Source organism: Lampetra planeri, chromosome 9 (genome assembly GCF_965212315.1).
Source record: "Lampetra planeri chromosome 9, kcLamPlan1.2.h2, whole genome shotgun sequence".
NCBI classification, from domain to species: Eukaryota; Metazoa; Chordata; class Hyperoartia; order Petromyzontiformes; family Petromyzontidae; genus Lampetra; species Lampetra planeri.
In genome coordinates this window covers 4,287,518-4,310,098 of record NC_136115.1, presented here as the reverse complement: position 1 = coordinate 4,310,098, position 22,581 = coordinate 4,287,518, and the positions used below count along the sequence as shown (strand labels likewise).

Sequence of the window (22,581 nt, the reverse complement as noted above, 5' to 3'; positions counted from 1 at the left end):
GGAGAAGGAACATGTTCAGTCGGCTGTTAACGATATGCTAGAAGCCGATATTATTTCACCCTCCTCTAGCCCGTGGGGAGCGCCTATTGTGCTGGTTAAGAAGCAGGACGGGTCCCTGCGATTCTGCGTTGATTTCCGTCGCCTGAATAAGATCTCTGTGGCTGACGCGTATCCGCTCCCCAGGATGGATGAGTCCCTCGATGCATTGTCTGGTGCGCGATATTTTTCGACTCTTGATTTGTTATCGGGGTTTTGGCAGTTGCCGCTCGACGAAGAGTCGAAACCTAAGACAGCATTTCGGACTCCAGGGGGGCTGTTCCAGTTTAACCGGTTACCCATGGGACTTCACTCCTCTCCAGCGACGTTTCAGCGACTTATGGAGCTGGTTTTGTCGGGCTTGCTTGCAGTGGGATACATGCTTGATTTATATGGACGATGTCATTGTTTTCAGTAAAACGTTTGAGGAACACCTCCGGCGATTGAGAGGGGTGTTCTTGCGAATGCGATCGGCTAAGTTGAAATTTAAACCGGCCAAATGTCACCTCTTTCGTAGGTCCGTTAGATACTTGGGTCACATTGTCGATTCTTCGGGGATCTCCACCGATCCCGCGAAGACGGATTGTGTCGGTTCGTGGCCGACACCTACGTCCGTTTCCGACGTGCGTAGTTTCATCGGGTTTGCTTCTTATTATCGGCGGTTCGTTGAGCACTTCGCCACTATTGCAAAACCCTTGCACGCTCTAACGGCGAAGGGAGTGAAGTTCAAATGGGGACCGGAGGAGGAGGCCGCGTTTCGCTCCCTCCGGGACGCCTTGGTGGGTGCCCCACCCTTGTGTTATCCCGATTTTGCCAGTCCCTTTTTGCTGGACACGGATGCTAGCAACACGGGCATTGGGGGGGTGCTATCCCAAGTCGTTGGGGGTGTCGAAAGAGTTGTCGCCTACGGTAGTAGGGTGTTGTCTCCGGCGGAGCAGCGCTACTGTGTCACCCGTCGCGAGCTGCTTGCCATTGTTTTTTTTGTGCAGCAGTTTAGGCCATATCTGTATGGTCGTCACTTTACAGTCCGAACGGACCACGCGGCGCTACAGTATTCATTGAGGGTCGCCCAGCCCTCGGGCCAGTTGTCGCGTTGGTTGGAAATCCTCCAGGACTATCAGTTTACGACTACGTACCGTAAGGGGTTGCGACACACGAATGCCGATTGCTTGTCGCGGTTGTTGCCTTGTGATGAATGCGCGTGTTTGTCGGGATCGGCGCGCTGTAAACCGACGCTTGCGGGGGAGATGGGGGCACTGGCTGCGACAGCGGGCGCACCGAGTGGGGATGATTCCACTGCCTCTCAGGGTCGGGACTCGCTGCTCTCGCTGTCGCTCAGCGAATGGGGCCGCCTCCAGATGGCGGACAGCTCGCTGCTAGCATTGCGCCGCAAGGTTGGGGGTCCCGAGGGGGACCAGGAGCGTACCGGCTCCTATGTACTTGAGCGGGGCGTGTTATTGAAATGGGACAGTTTGTCCCGGCGGAACGCACTCGTGGTGCCTTCCGCTGTGAGGGGGAGGGTTGTCTTGGCGGCACACGAACGCCTCTTGCACTTGGGAGTTAACAAGACGCTTGCCCTGCTTCAGCGTGACTATTACTGGCCGGGAATGGGAAGTGATGTGGTGCATATTCTGAAGGGGTGCGTTGAGTGCGCCAGGCGTAAACCACCGGCCGTGGCAGCTAATCCACCGCTGCAATCTATTCAGGTCTCGCGTACCAACGAGCTCGTTGCACTCGATATTTTGGGGCCCTTCCCAGTCACGCCGAGAGGGAATAAATATTTGTTAGTGGGGGTCGAATACTTTACCCGATGGCCTATGGCGTGGCCTCTCGCTAACCAGTCGGCAGCGGCTGTGACGGATGCCTTCGTCCAGGGCTATGTCCTGGACAAGGGGGCTCCCGAACGCCTGCTGACCGACCAAGGTAAAAAATTTTCGAGTAAATTGTTGCAAGAGGTGTGCGATCTGTTGGGTACCAAGAAGGTGCGTACCTCCCCGTACCACCCGCAGACTGACGGGATGGTGGAGAGACTCCACAAAACCTTGACTTCCATGCTGTGCCAGCAGGTGTGCGAGGCACATGTAGATTGGGACCTGCAGGTCCCGGGAGTCCTTGCCGCGTATAGAATGGCCCCCCATGCAGCTACGGGGTTTTCCCCATTCTATTTGATGTACGGTCGGGAAGCTGACCCGCCAATAGAAACGCAACTTGGCCTGTCCGCTCCACGAACTAATTCTAATTTGGCAGAACATATTAAGTTTAATATTCATAAGCTGACAGAGGCGAGGGAGGCCGCACGGCTTAATTCGCGGGCTCGCCAAATTGCTAATGAACGGTTGCGGGCACGGAAGGTGTCCATGCACGAATGGAAACCAGGTGACAGGGCCTGGCTGCATTGCCCTCAGGCACCCTTGGCTACGTCGCCTAAATTGTTGAGACCGTGGAGGGGACCCGTGGAGGTCGTGCGCGTTGCACGGCCCCAGTGCGTTCAGATAAAGTGGGGAAAGCGCCGGTGGTACGTTCACCCCTCCCGACTGAAACCGTTCTCGCCTCCATATGGCCTCCCCTTGTGTCGTGATGGCCGGGCGTGTGACGTGACCGGCGACCCAGAGGGGGAAATGTCTCTGCCTGATCCACACGTATTGTCGCCTGATCTGCTCCCAGGTGTCTCGGAACTGACAGCTGCCGATCACCGGCGGCCGGATCTCCGCGGCGGGGCCGGCCCTTTCAGGCCCGTTCCGCGCCGTCTGGAGCGGCCGGAACCGCCGGACGGTCGTCAGTGTCCCGCCCCATACGATGGACCAGCCAGACGGACTCGCGCCAGGTCGTGCTACTTTGCATGACCTGCCTCGTGAGGAGTCGGGGCAGTTGGAGCGCCTCGTCACTGCGTGTAGTCGCAGGGACGTGGGGCGCGTTCGTTTCGAATTTGCTCGTATCGTGTTATTGTTGACTTTTCGCGTTCATTGTCAATCTGTACATAGTTATTCTTGTTGTTGTTGTGTTATGTTACGGGGCACACTCGGGGGGTTATGGGGTTTTTTTTTTGTTGGTTGTCGTTTTATCGTCGTGGTTGGTTGTTGTTAGCAGCCGGGCCGGCTGCGAGCTATGTGGGAGGGGGTGATGTAGTGGTGATACGCGCTGGGTGTATATGTCGTGTGCCAGCGCGTATGTACGGGTGTGTGTGTGGTGACGCGCGCTGACGGGGAGGAGCAGGCGTCAGTGCGCGGGTGGGGGTAGTGCTGCTGATTGGCTGTGTGCCGGTGACGCGCCCAGAGGGAGTGATCGGGTAGCAGCGCGGTGTGATTGGTCGGAGAGTGGAAACACGCGCTGAGCGGAACCGGATCGTGGGGATAGCGCGTGGGGATTGGGTAACGGAGGAGCGGTGCCGACGTTGAGGTCCGCATCCGCTCCGTCTCCCGGGAAGAAGGGGTATATAAGGTGATGCACAGAGGAGCAAGGGGCAGAAGTGGAACCATCTAAGAATGAAGACGAAGGTGCAGAGATAGAGCCCGGAGAGGAGAGTAATGGAGAGTAGAAGAGAGTAAGGTATAGTGTGTAGCCAGCGAGAGAGAAAGGTCTACACGAGCTGAGTAAGGTATAGTGTGTAGCCAGCGAGATAGAACGGTCTACACGAGCTGAGTAATGTATAGTGTGTAGCCAGCGAGATAGAACGGTCTACACGAGCTGAGTAATGTGTAGTGTGTAGCCAGCGAGAGAGAACGGTCTGCACGAGCCGAGTATGCATACGGTGTAGCCAGCGAGAGAGAACGGTCTGCACGAGCCGAGTATGCATACGGTGTAGCCAGCGAGAGAGAACGGTCTGCACGAGCCGAGTATGCATACGGTGTAGCCAGCGAGAGAGAACGGTCTGCACGAGCCGAGTATGCATACGGTGTAGCCAGCGCGAGAGAGGCAAAGTCTACACGAGGCGAGAGAGGAGAGTGTAGCAGAGGCGCAGAGTCTACACGAGGCGAGAGAGGAGTGTAGCCGAGGCGCGGAGTCTACACGAGGCACAGAGAGCCGGCAGCACAGAATCCTGAGTCAAGAGAAGTGCGGTGTGAAGAAGGGAGGCCACGCGTTGTATTGTTACAAGTCAAGATTTAATAAAAGAAGTGTGTTCCCGTCAAGGAGTTTCCTGCCGTCATTTTCCAATACTTCACATACGCACGTAATGACAGAAATTCACAAATACTCACCCGAAGCCAACGTGTAGCATAACGGTTATTACAAAAATAGGCCAAGGTCTCCGATTGGAGGAAAGAGGCCTCTACACAGCGATTGGTCGGGAAGGCAGGCTTTGAAGTGATTGTAGGAAAAGGGTTTGAACGAGAATAGGCGGGAAGTGGAACCCAGAGGCGACGGTTGGGATCCCTTAGAGGAGAAGGACAGGGATTGGCTAGGGGAAAAACAGTGAGGGAACATTCGAGAAGAGGGGGTGCTGGAATGATATAGAAGGGGGCATTCGAGGGAAGGGATGAGCTTCAAGCACAAGCACGAAGACCGGACCTCGTGTTGTTACTGTGTTTGTCTATGGCAGTATATAGTACGGAGGAGACCCGTGTGATGTAAGAGAATAAAGTTTAGCTGGAAGCATATTATATTTTTTGCGACATAGAATTGTAATGTATTACTTACTGTTAGTAGCTCAGCTTATTGGAGAGTATATTTAGTATACTGATGATAATTTGTAGTTTATACTTTAGTTGTTTACGTGGTGGTTTAGCTACTGCAGCTACAGACTATTAACATTCCTTCCCTTTATTAATGCTTCCCCCTATCCCCTCCCTTTGATGCTGCTAATCCTGCATAATGCACGGGCAAAACATAACTTTCAACCCCTCGCCAAACCTCATACGCATTTCACAAGTAGTACTAATCGCATATCTGCATTTTCCATAAATATGCTAAAATTCCTCTTGATATTCAAATTCTATTGTCAAAGCGCTCTTCTCCTCCTCCCTCCCAGCTTAAATATACGCTCCAAGCCTGGGGTGTGTCATTCAGACTCTGTCTTCCCGACAGACCTGTTCTTTACCTGAGGACGGCTGCTTGCGTTGTGGCCGAAACGTCGTGAGAATAATTTTATTATTGTTTTATTTTTATTAATTTATTATTTCCATTCTACGTGACTTTACCGAAAGGACCAAGAAGAAGGCTCCTAGTAGTTCGTCGTTCGTGTCGTTTCACATACGTACATTAAAACAAGAAAAACCAGCGGGGCGCGTGAATTATCGCGAAACTTGCACGTGCCTTCGTTGTCGCTCAGAGCGTCGTCGTCGTCCTGCGGTTCGTCCGCTCTGAGCTCTACAAACTTTTCGGAGACGGAAAACGTCGGCAACGTGGAGGCGAGGAACTGTCCATACCTGGGTGGTGGGGAGGGGGGGGGATTTAAAGATTATTTTGTTTCTTTAAATGGTTTACCACAACGTTTGAATTATGATAATCAGAATTTAAATTAAATTGCTCACACATTTATCAATAACACTGCCTTGAAAGGAAAAAAGAAATATTTTTGATTTGCAACTTTTTTGGGGAATGGCCCTTTCTTCTAAGCACATTTAAAAATAGATATCCTTTAGAGAAGGGTCATTTGCCTGAAATGCCACCTTTTTAAGGCAGTATTGTTGACGAATGTGTTAAGTATTTTTTTTAATCAATTGTGTTCGGGCACCAATGCCAACAATCTGTTGAATAGTAATTCCCTCCGTGTGTGTCTGTGGCTGAGTGTGCTTGTACGTGCTGTTTGGGTGTCTCCTGTGTCTATGTGCGTGTGTGTGTGCGCTGCCCTTTAAAGCATGAGGAGTTGCTGCTGACCAGAGCATGTCGTGGCTGCTGGGGAAGCCTTGCAGGAGGAGACTGAGCAGGCGTGCGATGGACATCACAGTGGCCTTGGACAGGGGCAGCGTGTGGTCCTTGAGCACGTGCAGCAGCTTGGGCACCAGCTGTAGCCCCAGCATGATGCGCCGCAGCTCTTCCACATCGCTGCGTAAAAGCACAGGGTGGGTGTGTGTATAGCGATGGACCGAATCGACGTCAATAGTTATTTTACAAACAGCGCAAAAACGCGTACAAAGAGCACTCGGCCTCGTGCATCATTCAGAAAAGCGATCAACAGCTCCTTAAGAATTGCATTCTGGTCTTCTTTGTCTTAGGTCACCGTCAAATAAATTTGAGCAAAATGTGACCGACTGACGAGCAGAGGTGAAACAGAGACACAACGGTAAAGGCTGGAAAACCATTCATTGGTGCTGCCCTGGCTGCCTCAGCTGCCCCCGGCTGCCCCCGGCTGCGCTGGCTGCCCTGGGGCTCATTGTTATTGTTTCTGGGCCATGGTTGCTTCATCGTGGGTTGTACCCGTGGCGTTTCTCTCGAGCCTCTTTGTCATGCCCCGTCCAACCAAAATATTCAGGCCCTAACCCATAACCCAAATATCTGCAATGCAACACTATCAAATCTGTAAATGACGTGAAAAAACAACAGAATAATCATGCCGGCTATTATAATAGTAAAAAAACGAATAGCATTTCCTGAAATAATTCATTGTTGTCCTTGATGGTGAGCGAAGGTAATAATAGGATGACAATACACTTCTCGAGGAAATGCTGCTGCTGCTGGTTTTTTTTGCATGCACACAAAGGCTGCGTGCTTTTTACCACACGTTCCTCATCCCGAGTGAAATGCAATACTCTATCCGCTGTGCACCACACAGTGCGCATACCCCCTGCAATAACCCCGTGCGTGCGTGCATGCGTGCGCGCTGACGACAGTTGCCGAGGACGCGTAATTACGTGTACTTTAATGAGCGCCCATGGGGCGGTGGGGGGGGCAACCCCGGGAAAAAAAGACCCGACCTCCAGAACGAGGGCGGAACATGGGTGCGGCAGGAAATGAAGCCATTCACGAGCTTGATTCATCGCACGCATTCCTCGCCGAGGCCCCACCGGGAGCCGTGGTAACTCAGAGGGCGCCACGGTGGCGAGATGTTAACTACCTCGCCAGGTATACGGGAGGTCGTGGGTGTGATTCGGACCCTGACACCTGCTGTATATTTGGAGTTTGCACTGTTTCTCTCCCCGTGGTCGAGTGGATTTTTCTCCGGGTCCTCCGGTTTTTCCCTCCGCATTTAGAAACATGCGTTTAGATTATTTGGCTGCTATACATTTCCACATTATAAGCCACTTAGTTGATCTATCATTTGTGATAGCAAGGTCGCTTCTGAAACATACCTATATAGCTCAGTAGGCCTTACCTGGTAATATAAAAATTGTTTAGTTTTTAGTTCAGTTTCACTTTTTTGACAAAATGGGAATTTCAAGGAGAAAACCACAATTTACAAACGTGGCTTTTGTGCTGTACAAGGAAGTGGTAGAGCGTGTTTATATGCAACGTGGAATAAACCGCCATGTGTTCACATACTAACCCTTGAGAATATCTAATTAAAGTTACGTATGTACAGCGCAGTGGAAATAACATGAATAACAGGTAAGTGAAAATACCATAATCTCGTCGAATAATTCCATGAGCTTGCTATTCTTTTAGTGATATTTTGTTGTTATTTTTCCAGTGAAACGGATCCCATATAAAAAAAAAAACTGCGTTACAACTGCAAACTGCATCTCTGGGTTTAAACTCTCAGACCATGTATGTACAAAGTCTATTCGATAAACTGGAACACAGTGGCTTCATCAGAGCTGCCTGCGAGAGACAAAGCAAATGCAATCCGTGCAACTTCCCGACGGGAATACGGGTCTCATGACAGCCTGGCACTGCTGCATTACAATCACACACGCATGGGTGGAGAATGTAACATTTTCCACCGGGTTTTGGCAAAATAATGTCAATCTCTCAATCTCTCCATTCCCAGCGTTGGGAGGCGAAATTGCCACGGAAATTGTTTTCCGGACATTGCGATCAAATGCGAATCTGTCCCCTTGTGCCGAAGCACTCCAGCTGCCAATGGCACCACGAGGACAATCCGCGTGAAAATGGAAGGATAAAAAAAAACCCTTCCCCAATCGGAAGGAATGAAAAAATCCCCGCTTTTGACAAAACGAGTGGCAAATGGAGCAGCGAGGACAGATGCCGCGGTTCCCACAGCCAACTGGGAACTCGGCTAGGCGGCCCGTGTATGGCCTTGGGCTGTTTGAGAATTTGTATCGCAGCCTAGGCTGTCTGTCTCCATAAGCCTTGGGTCTAATCCATCCCAGCCCCATCCCTACGTCCCCCTCCCTATGCTCCACGATGACCCTGTCGGTAAGTGATGTCAAAGAAGGTTTAACACAGGTTTTAGTTAAATTTCGATTTAAAGCTTTCGTGACTGCAGGGATTCATCTTCTTGGTTCTTTCGGTAAAGTCACGTAGAAGGGAAGTAATAAAATAATAAAAATAAAACATAATAAAATAATTCTCACGACGTTTCGGCCACAACGCAAGCAGCCGTCTTCAGGTGGAGAACAGGTCTGTCAAGTAGACAGAGTCTGAATGGCACGCTCCAGGCTTGGAGCGACTGTTTAGCTACTGACATCGGCTAATACAGATGACGAGTAATTTTCGTCCATTTCCCTCGGCAGTAAGGTGACTCTGAAGGTGAATTAAACAAGGGATGCCAGTGGACGTCACCACCGAGAATGTGCTCAATGGTACACTTGGTGCTGGGTCTGGCCTTTTATTCTGCCATGATGGCGAGTATTTGGCTGCTGTACATTTCCACATGACAAGCCACTTCGTTGAACTATCATTTGTGGCCAGGTCGCTTCTGAAAAAGAGCTTTAGTGCTGAGTGGGGCTCACCTGGTAAAAGAAAAAATTTACCCGTAAAAACAAAGTTTTTCACTATAAATCCTTTATATGCGTGGCATCGGTTTTATTTTATTATTAATTTCTGTTTTTCTTGAGTAAGAGTTTCATTTTTATCACATTGGTATTTTAAATAAAATATGAAAAACATTTTTTCCTAAAAAGTGGAAAATTTTGGAAAAAAATTTTCACGAAAATAAATTGTCACGCACAACGAGTCTGTGTGCAAAATGTCAGCTCGATTGGATCACGGGAAGTGGGTTAAAAAACGACCGAAAGATTTGCACGGTCGTAAGCACGCAAGCAAGCAAGTGAACTTAATATAAAGGATTTAACAAGTAAACCCGTAAAAACAAAGTTTTTCACTATAAATCCTTTATATGCGTGGCGGCTAGAGTCTCCTCGTCCTCTGGCTTGAGATGGCTGCCACCTATGGGTCAGATGATTGTCTGCCAGTATTAAACAATTGGTAATTAAATATTTAATCTGTTTTCCCTAAACAGTGTAAAATTTTGGAAAAACATTTTCACGAAAATTAATTGTCACACACAACGAGTTTGTGTGGAAAATGTCAGCTCGATTGGATCACGGGAAGTGGGTTAAAAAACGACCGAAAGATTTGCACGGTCGTAAGCAAGCAAGCAAGCACGCAAGCAAGCAAGCGAACTTAATATAAAGGATTTAAAAATAGGATTCGTTAAGGCTGCCGTGGGCAACTCAGGCTGCGAATCCAAGGCTAGCTTCCTAGTTGCCGTGGTCGTGTTACCTGGACTCTGTGAGGAGGTCAACGAAGTGGTCGAGAAGCGACAGGTGCAGGTCGTACGGCGAGTGGAACCATATCTGCGGAGAAGCCACAGGTGAGATAAAACTCACCGAGGTGCTTAAGTTTGGTTTCACGAGCCTTAGGCTTTTGTACTTGTGCACAACAACATGATTAATCACGATGCTACGACCCCCACCTCCCCCCATAAACCTCCTCTTTAAACACAGGTCTGCGAATATGGTAATATTATATTTATATCACAGCGGTTAAAATGTAGTGAGTTGGCACAGTGGGGAGTAAAGGTGCTGTAATCTGCAAACAATCTCAGTGGGAAAAAAACAATACTAGGATCAGTCCCGTCAGCCCCTACAAATGAGCCTTCAATGCTTTACGTGACTTCAAAGTGCACCTAGACTGGCACAAGCGCCAAGGAAAAATCACCGCCATTTAGTGGCGAAAGAGGAACTTTGATGTTTTTGTTCCATACTTTACGAACAATTCATTAATTTACTTTCGTATATCAGCACAGCGTTACAGGCAGCCCCTGCAGAACAGCACCGTGCAATCGACAACAGGTCGAGCGCGCCGCCGCTCTCCCGGCAAAATCGCGCGCCTCCAATCGTCCTCGGCGTGGGCGACCGGGACGGCGCCGTCGAGTTCACCTGCAGGTCGGTGACCAGGTCGCGGAACGCGGGCAGGCAGAGGCCGCTCAGGCTGTCGCGCTCGCGCCCGCTCTCCACCGTGCCGGCCAGCGACAGCGCCAGGTGCAGGCTGTGCGTGTTCAGCAGCGACCGCTTGCGTTTCAGCAGCATCGCCAGCAGCTGGCGGGGGGGGTGAGGGGGGGGGGAATCAAAGAGTGACGCGTCAAGGGGGCCGAACGACGAGGTGACTTCGAAGGGGCGGTTCTGGGACGTCACCTTCTAGGGGAAAGTTCGGCTCCTAATCGGAGGCCCGCTCGCGCAACTTGCTCCGACAGCCTCGGAGGCTAAACGGAGACCTTTACGCACGTGCGCCGTTCGAGCTGGCCAGCTTGGGCAGTGAGAATTTTTGGTCTCGCACGTGAACATGAATACAATAATTACACTGCCATAATGTTTTTGATAGTATTCTGTAATTATGTAATGACTGTAAGTAAGCATGTGATGATTCAATCGCACGTACAATTCGAAACATTTTCACAACTGGGATAACAATTCAAGTCATTGAGTGTTTTCTTGGTTTCGCTGTTATGGACTATTTTATATTGTTTCTCATTCATATGCTTCATTCGTACAGTTTTGTCTGTCGCTCCATTCACTTAAACTATCGATTCCACGCGCACCATTTAATGCGTGCATCAACGAGCATAAGAATCACTTCTTATCGCCAGACAAACCCGTCGCTCCGCGCCTAGTTGCAAGCAACACAACCAAGGCCCAATCAATCGGTATCATCATCACGGTCCAATGGCAGGCAAGCCTGTAAGGTGTCCACCGCCCGTTTCATCATCCGTTTCCAATCGGTGGCGGGCAGTGCCAACGCCGCACCTGGTACCCGCGGATGCGTTCCATCTCCCGCTGGGCCAGCTCGCTGGCACGCACGGCGCACACCAGGGCCTTGGTGGCGGCGTAGAGGGCCTCCACGTCCCCCGCCATGGCCAGGAGGCCCAGCAGGAGGGCCGGCCCGCCCACGCACTGCAAGGAGCTCGCCACGGGCCGCGCGGCGCTTCGTCGCACTCCTGCCGGGGTGGGGGGAACGCGCACAAGCCACCGCCGCGTCGTCACGCCGCAGCTCGCACTGACCCACCCCAACGGCTCCTCTCCAACTTCATTAGAAGGTGTATTGACCGACATCTGAGATTATTCAAATACGTAGATATATTCGTTAATCTGCTTGGTTCTTTCGGTAAAGTCACGTAGAAGGGAAATAATAAAATAGAAAAAATAAAACATAATAAAATAATTCTCACGACGTTTCGGCCACAACGCAAGCAGCCGTCCTCAGGTGAAGAACAGGTCTGTCGGGAAGACAGCGTGATTCAGACGCTGTCTTCCCGACAGACCTGTCATTCAGACGCTGTCTTTCCGACAGACCTGTTCTTCACCTGAGGACGGCTGCTTGCGTTGTGGCCGAAACGTCGTGAGAATTGTATTTTATTATGTTTTATTTATATTATTTTATTATTTCCCTTCTACGTGACTTTACCGAAAAAACCAAGAAGATGAATCCCTGCAGTCACGAAAGCGTTAAATCGAAATATATTCGTTAAATTTTAGTAAAATATGGGATATCGGCATCGAACGTATGTACGTGTGTATGTTGAACTCCTTTCGTGCCGCACGTAGCCAACCGTGCTCATAGGAGGTGCGGAATCACGCGACGAAGTGTCCGTTCGGAACTCCCGCGGCGCAGAGCCAAAGGCCGTGCACATTTTGTGGAGTTTCTTGCATATGTGGGGGATAGCTGGAGACATTTGGATAAAACCCATGGCTGCTTTAGGGTCCATACAGATGGGTTCACGAACTGATTAGCTGTACTGCCATCTGCTGGCCCCCTTGTATCCCAGCGGATTTAGATGTTTCACAAATCTGCGCGATTTACCGTCCCTTGCCTCCAAAGCATTGGCTCACAAGTTAGCTCCACCACGCCCGGCTCAAAGGTAAATCGCCGGCTCACGCAGTCACAGTCCTTTATTGCATGACGTGAGAGTCAACAGAAATGACAAGTTATGCTTTACACAAAACGTGGCTCACCCCCGACGTAATGATCCACACAAAGGCCGAAAGGCCGACAGTGAAGTTAACAATGACGGGCACAGGAAGCACATCGGAAAGGCCGTCGAAAAAGAAACATTTACATTTTGTATATATTTGCAGACTGATAACAAAGAAATGCTTTCAGGATGGTAAAAAGAAACGTGTGCCTTGGTGAATCTAACAGCCATTGCCACATTAAGAATTATGAGGGCTGTAGAGAAACATAGTAGCTGTAAAAGTAGATCCTGAGGCAAGGGCGCAGGGTAATGCGAGACCCAGCTTAACGTCAAGGGCGGTTTAATGCGGCGCGCAATTTCCCTCGGGAAAGAGTGGCACACAGCATGCAGTGTTTCGAACGGAGCAGTGTCACATGGACAGCAGGTGTCACGTTTGGAGAGGTGTCACATTAAGAAACCTATATTCTTGGTTCTTTCGGTAAAGTCACGTAGAAGGGAAATAATAAAATAATATAGATATTCTTTATATTATTGTATAAATAATATAAATATTATTCATAGAAGGGAAATAATAAAATAATATAAATTATTTTTATATTATTTATAAAATAATATAAATAATTATTTATAAAATAATATTTATAAAATAATATAAATAATATTTATATTATTTATAAAATAATATAAAGCAGCAATGTCGCGCGGGCTGCAGTGAAACTATAGGAACACCGTCGCACAGAGCGCCGTGCGACGTTAGGGAGCAGTGCAGGATTCCCTCACGGTGAGGGATACGTTCCGGAGATGCTTGGGAATAGTTTCACGGATAACGAAATTGGCCGACGAATTACCTTAAATACATACGTAAGTAATAAATGTCATCACTTTCTGTCTCACCACTTCATCTCATCACTTTCTTTCTCTCTCCTCTCTCTCTCGACGCAGTAGTGGAGAGTTCCCGATGCAATTCGCGGATAGCAGGTTCGTGAATAACGAGGGAATACTGTATTTATTGCTCCACATGGGTTATATCATGTCTGTCTGTCCAAGGACAATACATCACGTGTTCAGGAACTCGACATTGCGAACGCAATTTCAATTTAAAAGGCGTCCGTCACAATGCAACCAGAACTCAATATGCTGTGCAAAACAAGCAAGCTGTGCACATTCGTCGACCGTGGGGAAAAGATGAGGGGAGGTTAATGTTTTCTTAGGCGAGGCGGGGAAAGCTGGAAGAACGGGCATCAGGGGGGATCATCGCGGATGGCGAGTCGGTGAATAACGAGGGAACGGCGTGCAACCGCGGGGCTGGGACGCAGCCGGCCACGAGCTGCGCGTGACACACGGCGCGCCGGCGTTAACCGGGTCGCGGCGCTTACCCAGGTTGCCGATGACGGCGGCCCCGATGGTGCGCGAGGGCCCGCCCAGGTGCCCCGCCGCGTTGTGCAGCAGCATCACCGGCGTCACGTTCTCGTTGGACGAGAGACCGATCTGCCCCGCGGTGAAAGAGAAGAAAACTAAAAAACGCGTTGCTCATTAGAGCTACGTGGCTCCGTGGGCCTTACCTTGTCAATTAAATTAAATTAACGTTTCGTTTAGTTGCCTCTCCATTCAAAGGTGGTGCCTTTCAGAGGTCTGCAGAGGCATTGTTGGGTAAGTGTGCCGAGTGTAGAAGGCACAAGGCTGCTAAGAATCAGAGTGGCCAGGCTGACACAGATTCACGGATTTTTTGTCTCACAAGTTTTGTCTCAAGTTTTGTCATAACTTATGGGCATTCTCTAACGTGTGCTTAAATGCGATCTGTACTTTCGTCAGAGAATGATTCACCTGCCTCGCAATTTGGTGAACTGTCACAAATCCTGGTTGCCATTCAATTTAAGAATTTATTTTTGCCTCATTTGTACTGTCTAATGTTTCACGTTGTTTGCGTCTCGTTTTGTACACTTTTATTCACTCCTAAATGTGTGATTTACACAAATCAAACAACAATACATTTCCTCCCACGTGCACAATTCGACGCGTGCGTTGTGCAATCGTAATGAATCTTTGCAAACGGATGCCTGCCTGCCTGCATGCCTACACTATATATATAATCCTTCTTTGCACCGTGGCTTTGTGCCAGTCACCAGCGAGGCCTCACCTGTTTTGCAACGGCGCGGCTGTCGGCCTTGTTGTAGGCCTTGCGGATCTTGGCGACGGTGAGCAGCGAGGCGGAGAGTGGGTACAGGCCAAACGAGAGCCGCTCCTCAGGCACCAGCGACACGGTCGCCGAGCCCGCTTGCTCCGACTTGCCTTCCGTCGCTGTGGGAAAATAAAAAAAACCCACGGCAGACGCTTGCTTTCATAAACGTTCCCAGGTGCTTGTGTCTTATAGGCGTCCGATTATACCGTGTAGGGTTTTCCCCGGTTGTGCCTTGTGCAGCTCTCTCTGATGTGTTCGCGGGCGGGAGAGCAAAATGTCGGGGCAGCATGCCGAACGATGGGCGGTGGAATCTCGGCAGCTGCCCAAGCCCGTGACCTGAAGAAGATCCCAGCGTGTGCAGCGAAACGTCGGACGTCATGCCGAGCAACACTCGGTGCGACCCGAAAAAACACATCACAGAGCTGTGTCGATCACTGTACAAACGGTGACGTTGTTTTTGCATGACAAAACCGGTCGTAATATGGGCATTTATAAAAGATAGAATATGGTAATAAAAAACGGTTTCTAAGCTTGATTGACAATTGTAATGAATGGTCTCCAATCAACCACTGAGATACCAAGGTGTACATCAAAAGCAATTAATTAATTATTACTCTTGTTAAACCAAATTAAGATATTTATCTAGAACCAGGTGGTAATCAACTGATAACCAAAGGGGCCCGCTGATAAAATAGACAGTGGCATAGTTGTCAACCCATACGATTTACCTGTATTCTTGTAAAGGGAAATTGAGTTTTCAGGTCCATACGGCGTACAGCCATTTCAATACGGGCACACAATAATACATGTGTTTGTGTTTCTCCCTCGTGATGGGACTTTGTAGGATGAACGTTGACATTTATAAGGGGCACGGGGTGACCAATAAGCTCTGAATTGGTCTGTAATAAGCTAGGGCACTGATAAGGGGTTGACAGGTATGCAGTGGTGAGTGTACAAGTGGTGAGTGTAGTACTGGCGAGTGCCTATTTGTTTGTATTTCTCCCTCGTGGTTGGACTTTGTAGGATGAACGTTGAGATTGATAAGGGGCACAGGGTGACCAGTAAGGGCTGAATAATAAGTTAGGCAGCACTGATAAGGGGTTGACGGTATGCAGTAGGTAAATAAAAACTGATTAAAATAAACACGCAGCCGCTGTGGAATTCAAGGTACTACAGTAAATAACAAAAATGGATGGCTGGGGGCAGTGCCTAGAGCACATGACTCACTGCAAGAAGATTAAAAGTTCAAAGACTGGTAAACCATCCGGGTGCCAAGTGCTACTTCATCAGACCTCAAGAGGAGCTGTCATTTTTCGATTTAAAGCTTTCGTGACTGCAGGGATTCATCTTCTTGGTTCTTTCGGTAAAGTCACGTAGAAGGGAAATAATAAAATAATAAAAATAAAATACAATAAAATAATTCTCACGACGTTTCGGCCACAACGCAAGCAGCCGTCCTCAGGTGAAGAACAGGTCCGTCGAAACAGACTCTGTCGCCTCAACGGACCTGGTTTTCACCTGAGGACGGCTGCTTGCGTTGTGGCCGAAACGTCGTGAGAATTATTTTATTGTGTTTTATTTTTATTATTTTATTACTTCCCTTCTACGTGACTTTACCGAAAGAACCAAGAAGAGGAGCTGTCATATCATAAAATCGCCCTGGCCATAGGAACGTGGAATTTCCACCACCAACCGAGGGCGATCAGGATATGTTATTATATCCTTGCATTAATGAATAAAACATCCCCCCGTGTTTGGGTGAATTGGCACAAGACAGACTTGGCGTGCAGATGGTACCTGAATGAATGCAATTTGCATACGCGTATGTACACATATATATAGCACGGAGAAAAAACAAAGATGAGCAGCAACACATGCTCGCTTGACAAGTAAACCAGATGCTCGTGTAGAGCCCTTTCGACAATATACAGTACACCACTGGATGAAGGCCTCTGCACACTGTGAAGGGTTTTATTTGACCATACTTCACCAGATTGGTCAGCGTGAGTTATTAAAGATGAGTGCGGGAGCGTAGAAGTACGTTTCTTTTATATTTGGTCCTGCCCACTGACAGGTCTTTGGCTCAAACCCCCACCCATCCTGTAAGATCTACAAGGTATAATCAATTCCGCGACACTTCCCTCTGCTGCCCAACCACGTAGCCCGTGTAATTTATAGCACCCGGTATGCATGTTGGCTGCCCATCCAAGCTCAACCCTGCTTTTAGCTTATTATGTACATATCTTGAACTTCTCTCACGCCGTACGTAGCCAACCGTGCTAACCGGAGGTGCGGAGCAGGGGGGCGAAAGATAACAACAGCTTAAAAGGTTGAGAAAGTAACAAGACAATCGCAAATCGCAAACTTTAACGGCTCGCTCCTCCTCCTCCACCGCCACCGTCACGCTCACCCCTCTGGAGCACGGCCTGCACGCATCCCGTGTGGTGGACGCCAAGGCCGAAGACGGTGGCCACCGCGGCGTGGCCCAGCGGCTCCTCCATCAGGTGCACGGGCCCCACTCGCCACGCGAGCGGCGAGCTCCTCCGCCGTCCGGGCGGCGTGCCCACATAGCCGTAGACGAGCGGTGGCGCCCCGGGGCCGCCCGCGCTACCCAGGCCTCCCGGCGTCGCCTGGATGTAGGAGAGCTGCGTCCCGCGCGCACACGGGGCAAGCAAAATGCAAGCGTCGAAGAGTCTCTCATAAAAACAAAAAAATTAACCCGTAAAAACAAAGTTTTTCACTATAAATCCTTTATATGCGTGGCGGTTAGAGTCCTCTCGTCCTCTGGCTTGAGATGGCTGCCACCTATGGGTCAGATGATTGCCTGCCACCATTAAGCAATCGGTAATTAAATATAATTTTTTTTTTCCTAAAAAGTGTAAAATAAATTGTCACGCACAACGAGTCTGTGTGCAAAATGTCAGCTCGATTGGATCACGGGAAGTGGGTTAAAAAACGACCAAAAGATTTGCACGGTCGTAAGCGCGCAAGCAAGCAAGCAAGCGAACTTAATATAAAGGATTTTAAAAAACAACAACGCCGCGTCCCTACGGCCGCCGGAGAGGCGAGCCCAGATTCGTGGAGCGGGTGGAGTGCGATCTGCCTGGGTTCCCAACGGTGGGGGCGTTGGTGTGGCCGACCTTGGTGTTGCCAGCAAGCTGTCCGTCCACGTAGAGGCTGGCAGAGCTTGGTTTGAGGACCCCTCGGTTCAGCACCAGTACCAGGTGGTGCCACTGGCCCTCCTGGGCCAGCTCCGGTGTCACGAACCGCACGCAGCCATCCTGGGAGCTGTCGTCTGCATGTGGTCAAAAAAGTGCAGGAGTGAGGACACGGTGGCAAGATGTTAACTACCTCACCTGGTATGCAGGAGGTCGTTAGTTCGATCCCGACCCTGACGCCTACTGTATGTTTGGAGTTTGCGCATTTTTAAATCCTTTATATTAAGTTCGCTTGCTTGCTTACAACCGTGCACATCTTTCGGTCGTTTTTGAACCCACTTACTGTGATCCAATCGAGCTGACATTTTCCACACAGACTCGTTGTGCGTGACAATTAATGTTCGTGAAATTTTTTTTCCTAAATTTTACACTTTTTAGGACAAAAATATTATATTTAATTACCAATTGCTTAATGGTGCAATGCGATCATCTGACCCATAGGTGGCAGCCATCTCAAGCCAGAGGACGAGAGGACTCTAGCTGCCACGCATATAAAGGATTTATAGTGAAAAACTTTGTTTTTACGGGTTATACTTGTTCTCCCTGTGGTCACGTGGAATTTGTCTCTGGGTTCTCTGGTTTTTCCCTCGAAATGTAAAATCAATAAGCATTTAGAGTAGTTGTCTGCTATACATTTCCACGTGATAAGCCACTTCGTTGAGCTATTAGTTGTGGCCAGATCGCTTCTTAAACATAGCTATTTTGCTCAGTGGGCCTTACCTGGTAAAATATAAAATAGTAAATAGTTTTAGAAGTACTGTGACAGCGCCAACATAAATGTCTCTCTCTTTAGTCTTTTCCCAATTATTATTACAATTCTGCTATCCGCATCATGGGGCGGGCACTTGTGAGCGAATAATTAATAGAAAATGGCACACGCCCCTTGCCATATTAAACCTGCAGGTTATTAAAACTTGCATATGGGCACACAGGTTTCAGCACTGAGATGTCACATTTCTGCATTGGAGGGAAATATCGGCATGGGTCTGTGGAATGCAGAAATGCAACAGGCACCTACTAATCTGAAAACAAATACTTCTTCAAGGGGCAACACCTGTATTTGATATTATAAAAGTAGTTTCTTATACATACAAGTGTAGTGACTGACTAGGAGATGTAAGTTCTTGGAGGCAGTTCTTGAATGAACACAGAGCACACTTTGTACAATACACAACCTACACAGGTACACACTCTGCTGTCTCTCGCTCATACGCAACTCTACGCTGTTACTAGCCTACACACAACACTAGCCGTCTGACACTGACGGCGCTTAATGAAGACAGCCAACTACCGTCTAGCAGCGCAATGTCAAGTGACGACGACAGCGACGAAGGCGGCGATCTTCAGCAGCAACGACGACGACGGGGATCCCACTTCAAACGACAGCCCCGAGGTCCCCTCCCGGGGCCCCTTCTTATCCTGACACCGTGGCCTGGCTCCACCCCGGCCACGCCCCCCTTCTGGAACCTACTAGCGGGCTCTCGACGTGTCCCTTCCGTGACCTTTCCCCTAGATCTGTCTCGGGTCTATCACGTGGCCTGCTGTCAGTCAGGGCTGCTGTGAGCTGCAGGTCCCCTTCCCTGCCAGCAGCCAGCGCTATGCTGCTAAGTGACCGACTCTATGTCACTACACAAGTTTAACGCAGCCTCACACTCTTTGAGTATGTCTTGCTTGGGAATGTCTGACCAGTTCCTAAAGAGCTATGTTGTAAGTTGGAGAAAACGGAAGTATCTTGAGAAAACTCACACGCATGCTGGAACACTGAAATAATCACAACAATTTTCGTGTTTACCCATTCAGTCTAGTAATCAAATCAATAAACAGTAGGTGTAATCGTAATCAATTACTTAAATGATCGGATAGCCCATCTCATCAAGGAGCATAAGCCATCATTCAAATTCCAGTCATCCTCGCAGTGGCTTTTGGCTAACCATGAAATAAAGACGGTCACTGTACTGTGCGCTTTGAGATGCGCTTCAGCGGCCATCTGGAACGCTCTTCTTTCCGCTATTACGAAGCCACTGGAGCTATGCACTTTTAAATATAGATTGAAAACTCGTTTCTTTAGAACTCCTTCTTGTGTTTAGTTCGTTGTCTTTCCCCCGTATTTCCGATTAGCACGGTTGGCTACGTACGGTGCGAAAGAAGCTCAACACACATGCATAAATACGTAAAGGCGGTGCGGTAACTGCAGTCCGACGAGGGATACTCATCCGCCGTGGCGTCTCACCCATCTCCTGCAGGAGCTGCTCGCGCGTGCAGAGCAGCACGGCCTTGTCGCGCGGGAGCAGGGAGAGCGCCAGGCAGGCCAGGTGGCGGTCCGAGCCGGTGGAACGCCGCACCAGGGTCAGCAGCCGCACCGGGTGCGCCTGGCTCGGAGAGTCGAGCCGCTCCACGCAGAGCCACACCGAGTAGGAGAGGCCGGACGGCGGAGGGAAGACTCGCTCGCCTGTCGCAGGAGGGACGCTTAAGTCAGCGTGGCGGCGTTCCGTTCGATCGAGCGGTCTACTCAAGGGCACGTTGGGAGACCGGTGAGACTCTGCAGGTTCCCTTTAAAATGGGGGAGCTCTGGTGAAATTATTTTAAGTGTTTTTTTGTTGTTGTGGGATATACGTTTTTGTTTAAGGTGATTATATATATCCATTACCATCAAGATTGACTAGTTTTTCGAACCTTAATGTGTGAATATAATCGTTTGTATCGAGTTTCGACGACAATTAGTAAATGCTTGAATCGAAAATAATGCTCCACCACACGTGCAACAATTTACATAAAAAAAGCATCTCAGTTTAACGCCATTCCTCCAAAGTCAGCTTTAACGGGGTGCTGGATTCACGACTGGGACGGTACGAATGCACGTGCGTGTTTTTTTAGCAAACATCTTCACTTTAAAAAGATGCAATCAAATCGACAATTGTCACCGTGTTTAAATCTTAAACTGCGTTTCATTTTTCGTTTCGTTACATTTTTATCGTGTGTTCGCATACATTACTCTGCTCTTTCGTATTTATGTCCGTAAACTGAAGCATCGTTATGACGTCCCTGCTCCGTGCACTTTCCCATCTCGGATAAGTTGAAAGCCCCAAAACAATCCTTGTCGACGCAACTCGGATCACCGTTCCCTGATTCATTGTTTTCCAGCAGTATTATTCATTTTTTGCTGGTTCCCCTGAAAAACATTATACACTGAAGGTTCACTGTACTTTTACATTTTGAATATTTTAGCTCGTGGGCAACCGAGGACAGTGCATCGAAATACATTGTCGTACAACGCTCCCACATCTATGCTCCCCATCTTCACTCGCGCGCACTGACCAGCGTGGTGAAGCATGTTCAAATGACCCCCACAACCTGAAATGGTGTGGGGAGCCCGTTATCCAACAGTGGATTGACGGGCCGTACACAATTCGTTTTTTTTTACTTTGATCCAGGTCTCCTTTGCAAAAGAGACGTCTGGTCTCGATGGGCTCCAGCTTGGGATTTAAACATCTATCGTCTGTCTGTCGACTGTGACCATTGGATCCCCTTCAACACGTTCAGAAGCAAAGACAAACGAAGAATAAAACGGCCTCTAAAGTCGAGCATGCATTGACGCACGCATGCACACGCGCGAACACATGCACGCATACGCATGCGTGTATGCACGGGCATGTGCATCCACAAGCACACACGCTCACCGTTCTTAAGAAAGGAAACAAGAGGTGACTAGAGGATTCAGTGGGCATGCCCTAGGGCTCAGAGAGCCAAACTAAGGCATCCTTAGGAAACAGCAAAGAAAATTTTAAATTATAAATAAATTCAAATCAGGGCAAGAGATAAATAAAATATTACAAGAATGATATACATTTTGTATTTTAGGGTACAACGTTACCAGCAGCAGTCATGAGTATCTGGAAAAGGCATTTTCTGCATTCTTCAACAATAAATCATTGCAATTGATGGGGCATCTCAACCAAAGCGGGTGACAGGTCTCCTTCGCATGAGCAATCGTACGACGCGCTTGGCCATGAAGCTGTTCAGATACAGAGCCCTATTGGCACACTGCTCTAAATGTGCATAGGTTCGTGCATTCGTGGTGTGTACAACAAAAGGGAATCGTGGGGAGAGGTGCGACGGTGTCCCTCGCGCAGTTGCTCACCTGAGCCCATTCCACTCGTGACGGAGTCGTCCGTGGGTGAGATTGCTACACTGGACCCCCCAGGAGCATTCTGGGGGGCCAGGCTGGGCAGGAAGAGACAGCTGAGAGCAACACAAAACATAAACAAAATAAAGTAAACATCGATTATTGACTACTCTGGTTGACAACGCGGTGAAACGGCACACACACACACAACAAGAATATCGAACGTCAAAATGTATCATCGTGTCAACGACACGGCATGCGGACAAACGTAAAAGCAATGCATTATTAATAGTGCCACTGAGATAACGTTCCAAAGACATCATGACATGTTTGCTGCTGACCCAAAGCCCTCCACGCTCATGTCGAACTCCAAGAAAGGGGGCGGCACGGCGGCCATGTTGTGGCGGGTGTGCAAGGGCGTCGTCATGGCGACCAGGCACTTGATGCGGGTGAGGGGGAGGGCGGCGCCCTCGGCTGGACGCAGGAGGCTCCGGCTGATGCGGCAATTTTCCGGTGGCCGGCCCGGCACCGACGGATCTGCCCGACCGACGCACGCAATATTTGGCTCAGTCCGGCGCTCACCACAGCCTTAAACATCAGCAGACTAATAAGCATGATAAATGGTGGAAAAACTTAACTGGAATATCATACGCACAAAAACAGAATGTAAATGCTGGACATTGATCAAACCGATGCTTCTTTTGTGAAATACTGTATCGTAACGTAAAACCATTCTACGTAAACAAATGTATTACATTATTAATGGTGGAACAGT

General features: G+C 49.0%; 1 protein-coding gene across 9 annotated transcripts in view; it reads right to left on the bottom strand.

Annotated features, from left to right (window-relative positions):
• The window catches only part of LOC144720587 (WD repeat and FYVE domain-containing protein 3-like), a 129,295-nt gene that overhangs the window by 68,635 nt on the left and 38,079 nt on the right, over positions 1-22,581 (bottom strand). For all 9 annotated transcript variants that reach the window (XM_078597428.1, XM_078597429.1, XM_078597420.1 and 6 more), the window contains 12 exons: positions 22,148-22,343; positions 21,822-21,922; positions 19,914-20,132; positions 17,606-17,760; positions 16,876-17,110; positions 14,424-14,584; positions 13,663-13,774; positions 11,121-11,311; positions 10,257-10,415; positions 9,598-9,671; positions 5,851-6,018; positions 5,287-5,399 (listed from right to left, as the gene is read on the bottom strand). In XM_078597428.1, the coding sequence (XP_078453554.1) occupies positions 5,287-5,399; positions 5,851-6,018; positions 9,598-9,671; positions 10,257-10,415; positions 11,121-11,311; positions 13,663-13,774; positions 14,424-14,584; positions 16,876-17,110; positions 17,606-17,760; positions 19,914-20,132; positions 21,822-21,922; positions 22,148-22,343 (1,884 nt within the window). The remainder of the gene's footprint in view (positions 1-5,286; positions 5,400-5,850; positions 6,019-9,597; positions 9,672-10,256; positions 10,416-11,120; positions 11,312-13,662; positions 13,775-14,423; positions 14,585-16,875; positions 17,111-17,605; positions 17,761-19,913; positions 20,133-21,821; positions 21,923-22,147; positions 22,344-22,581) is intronic.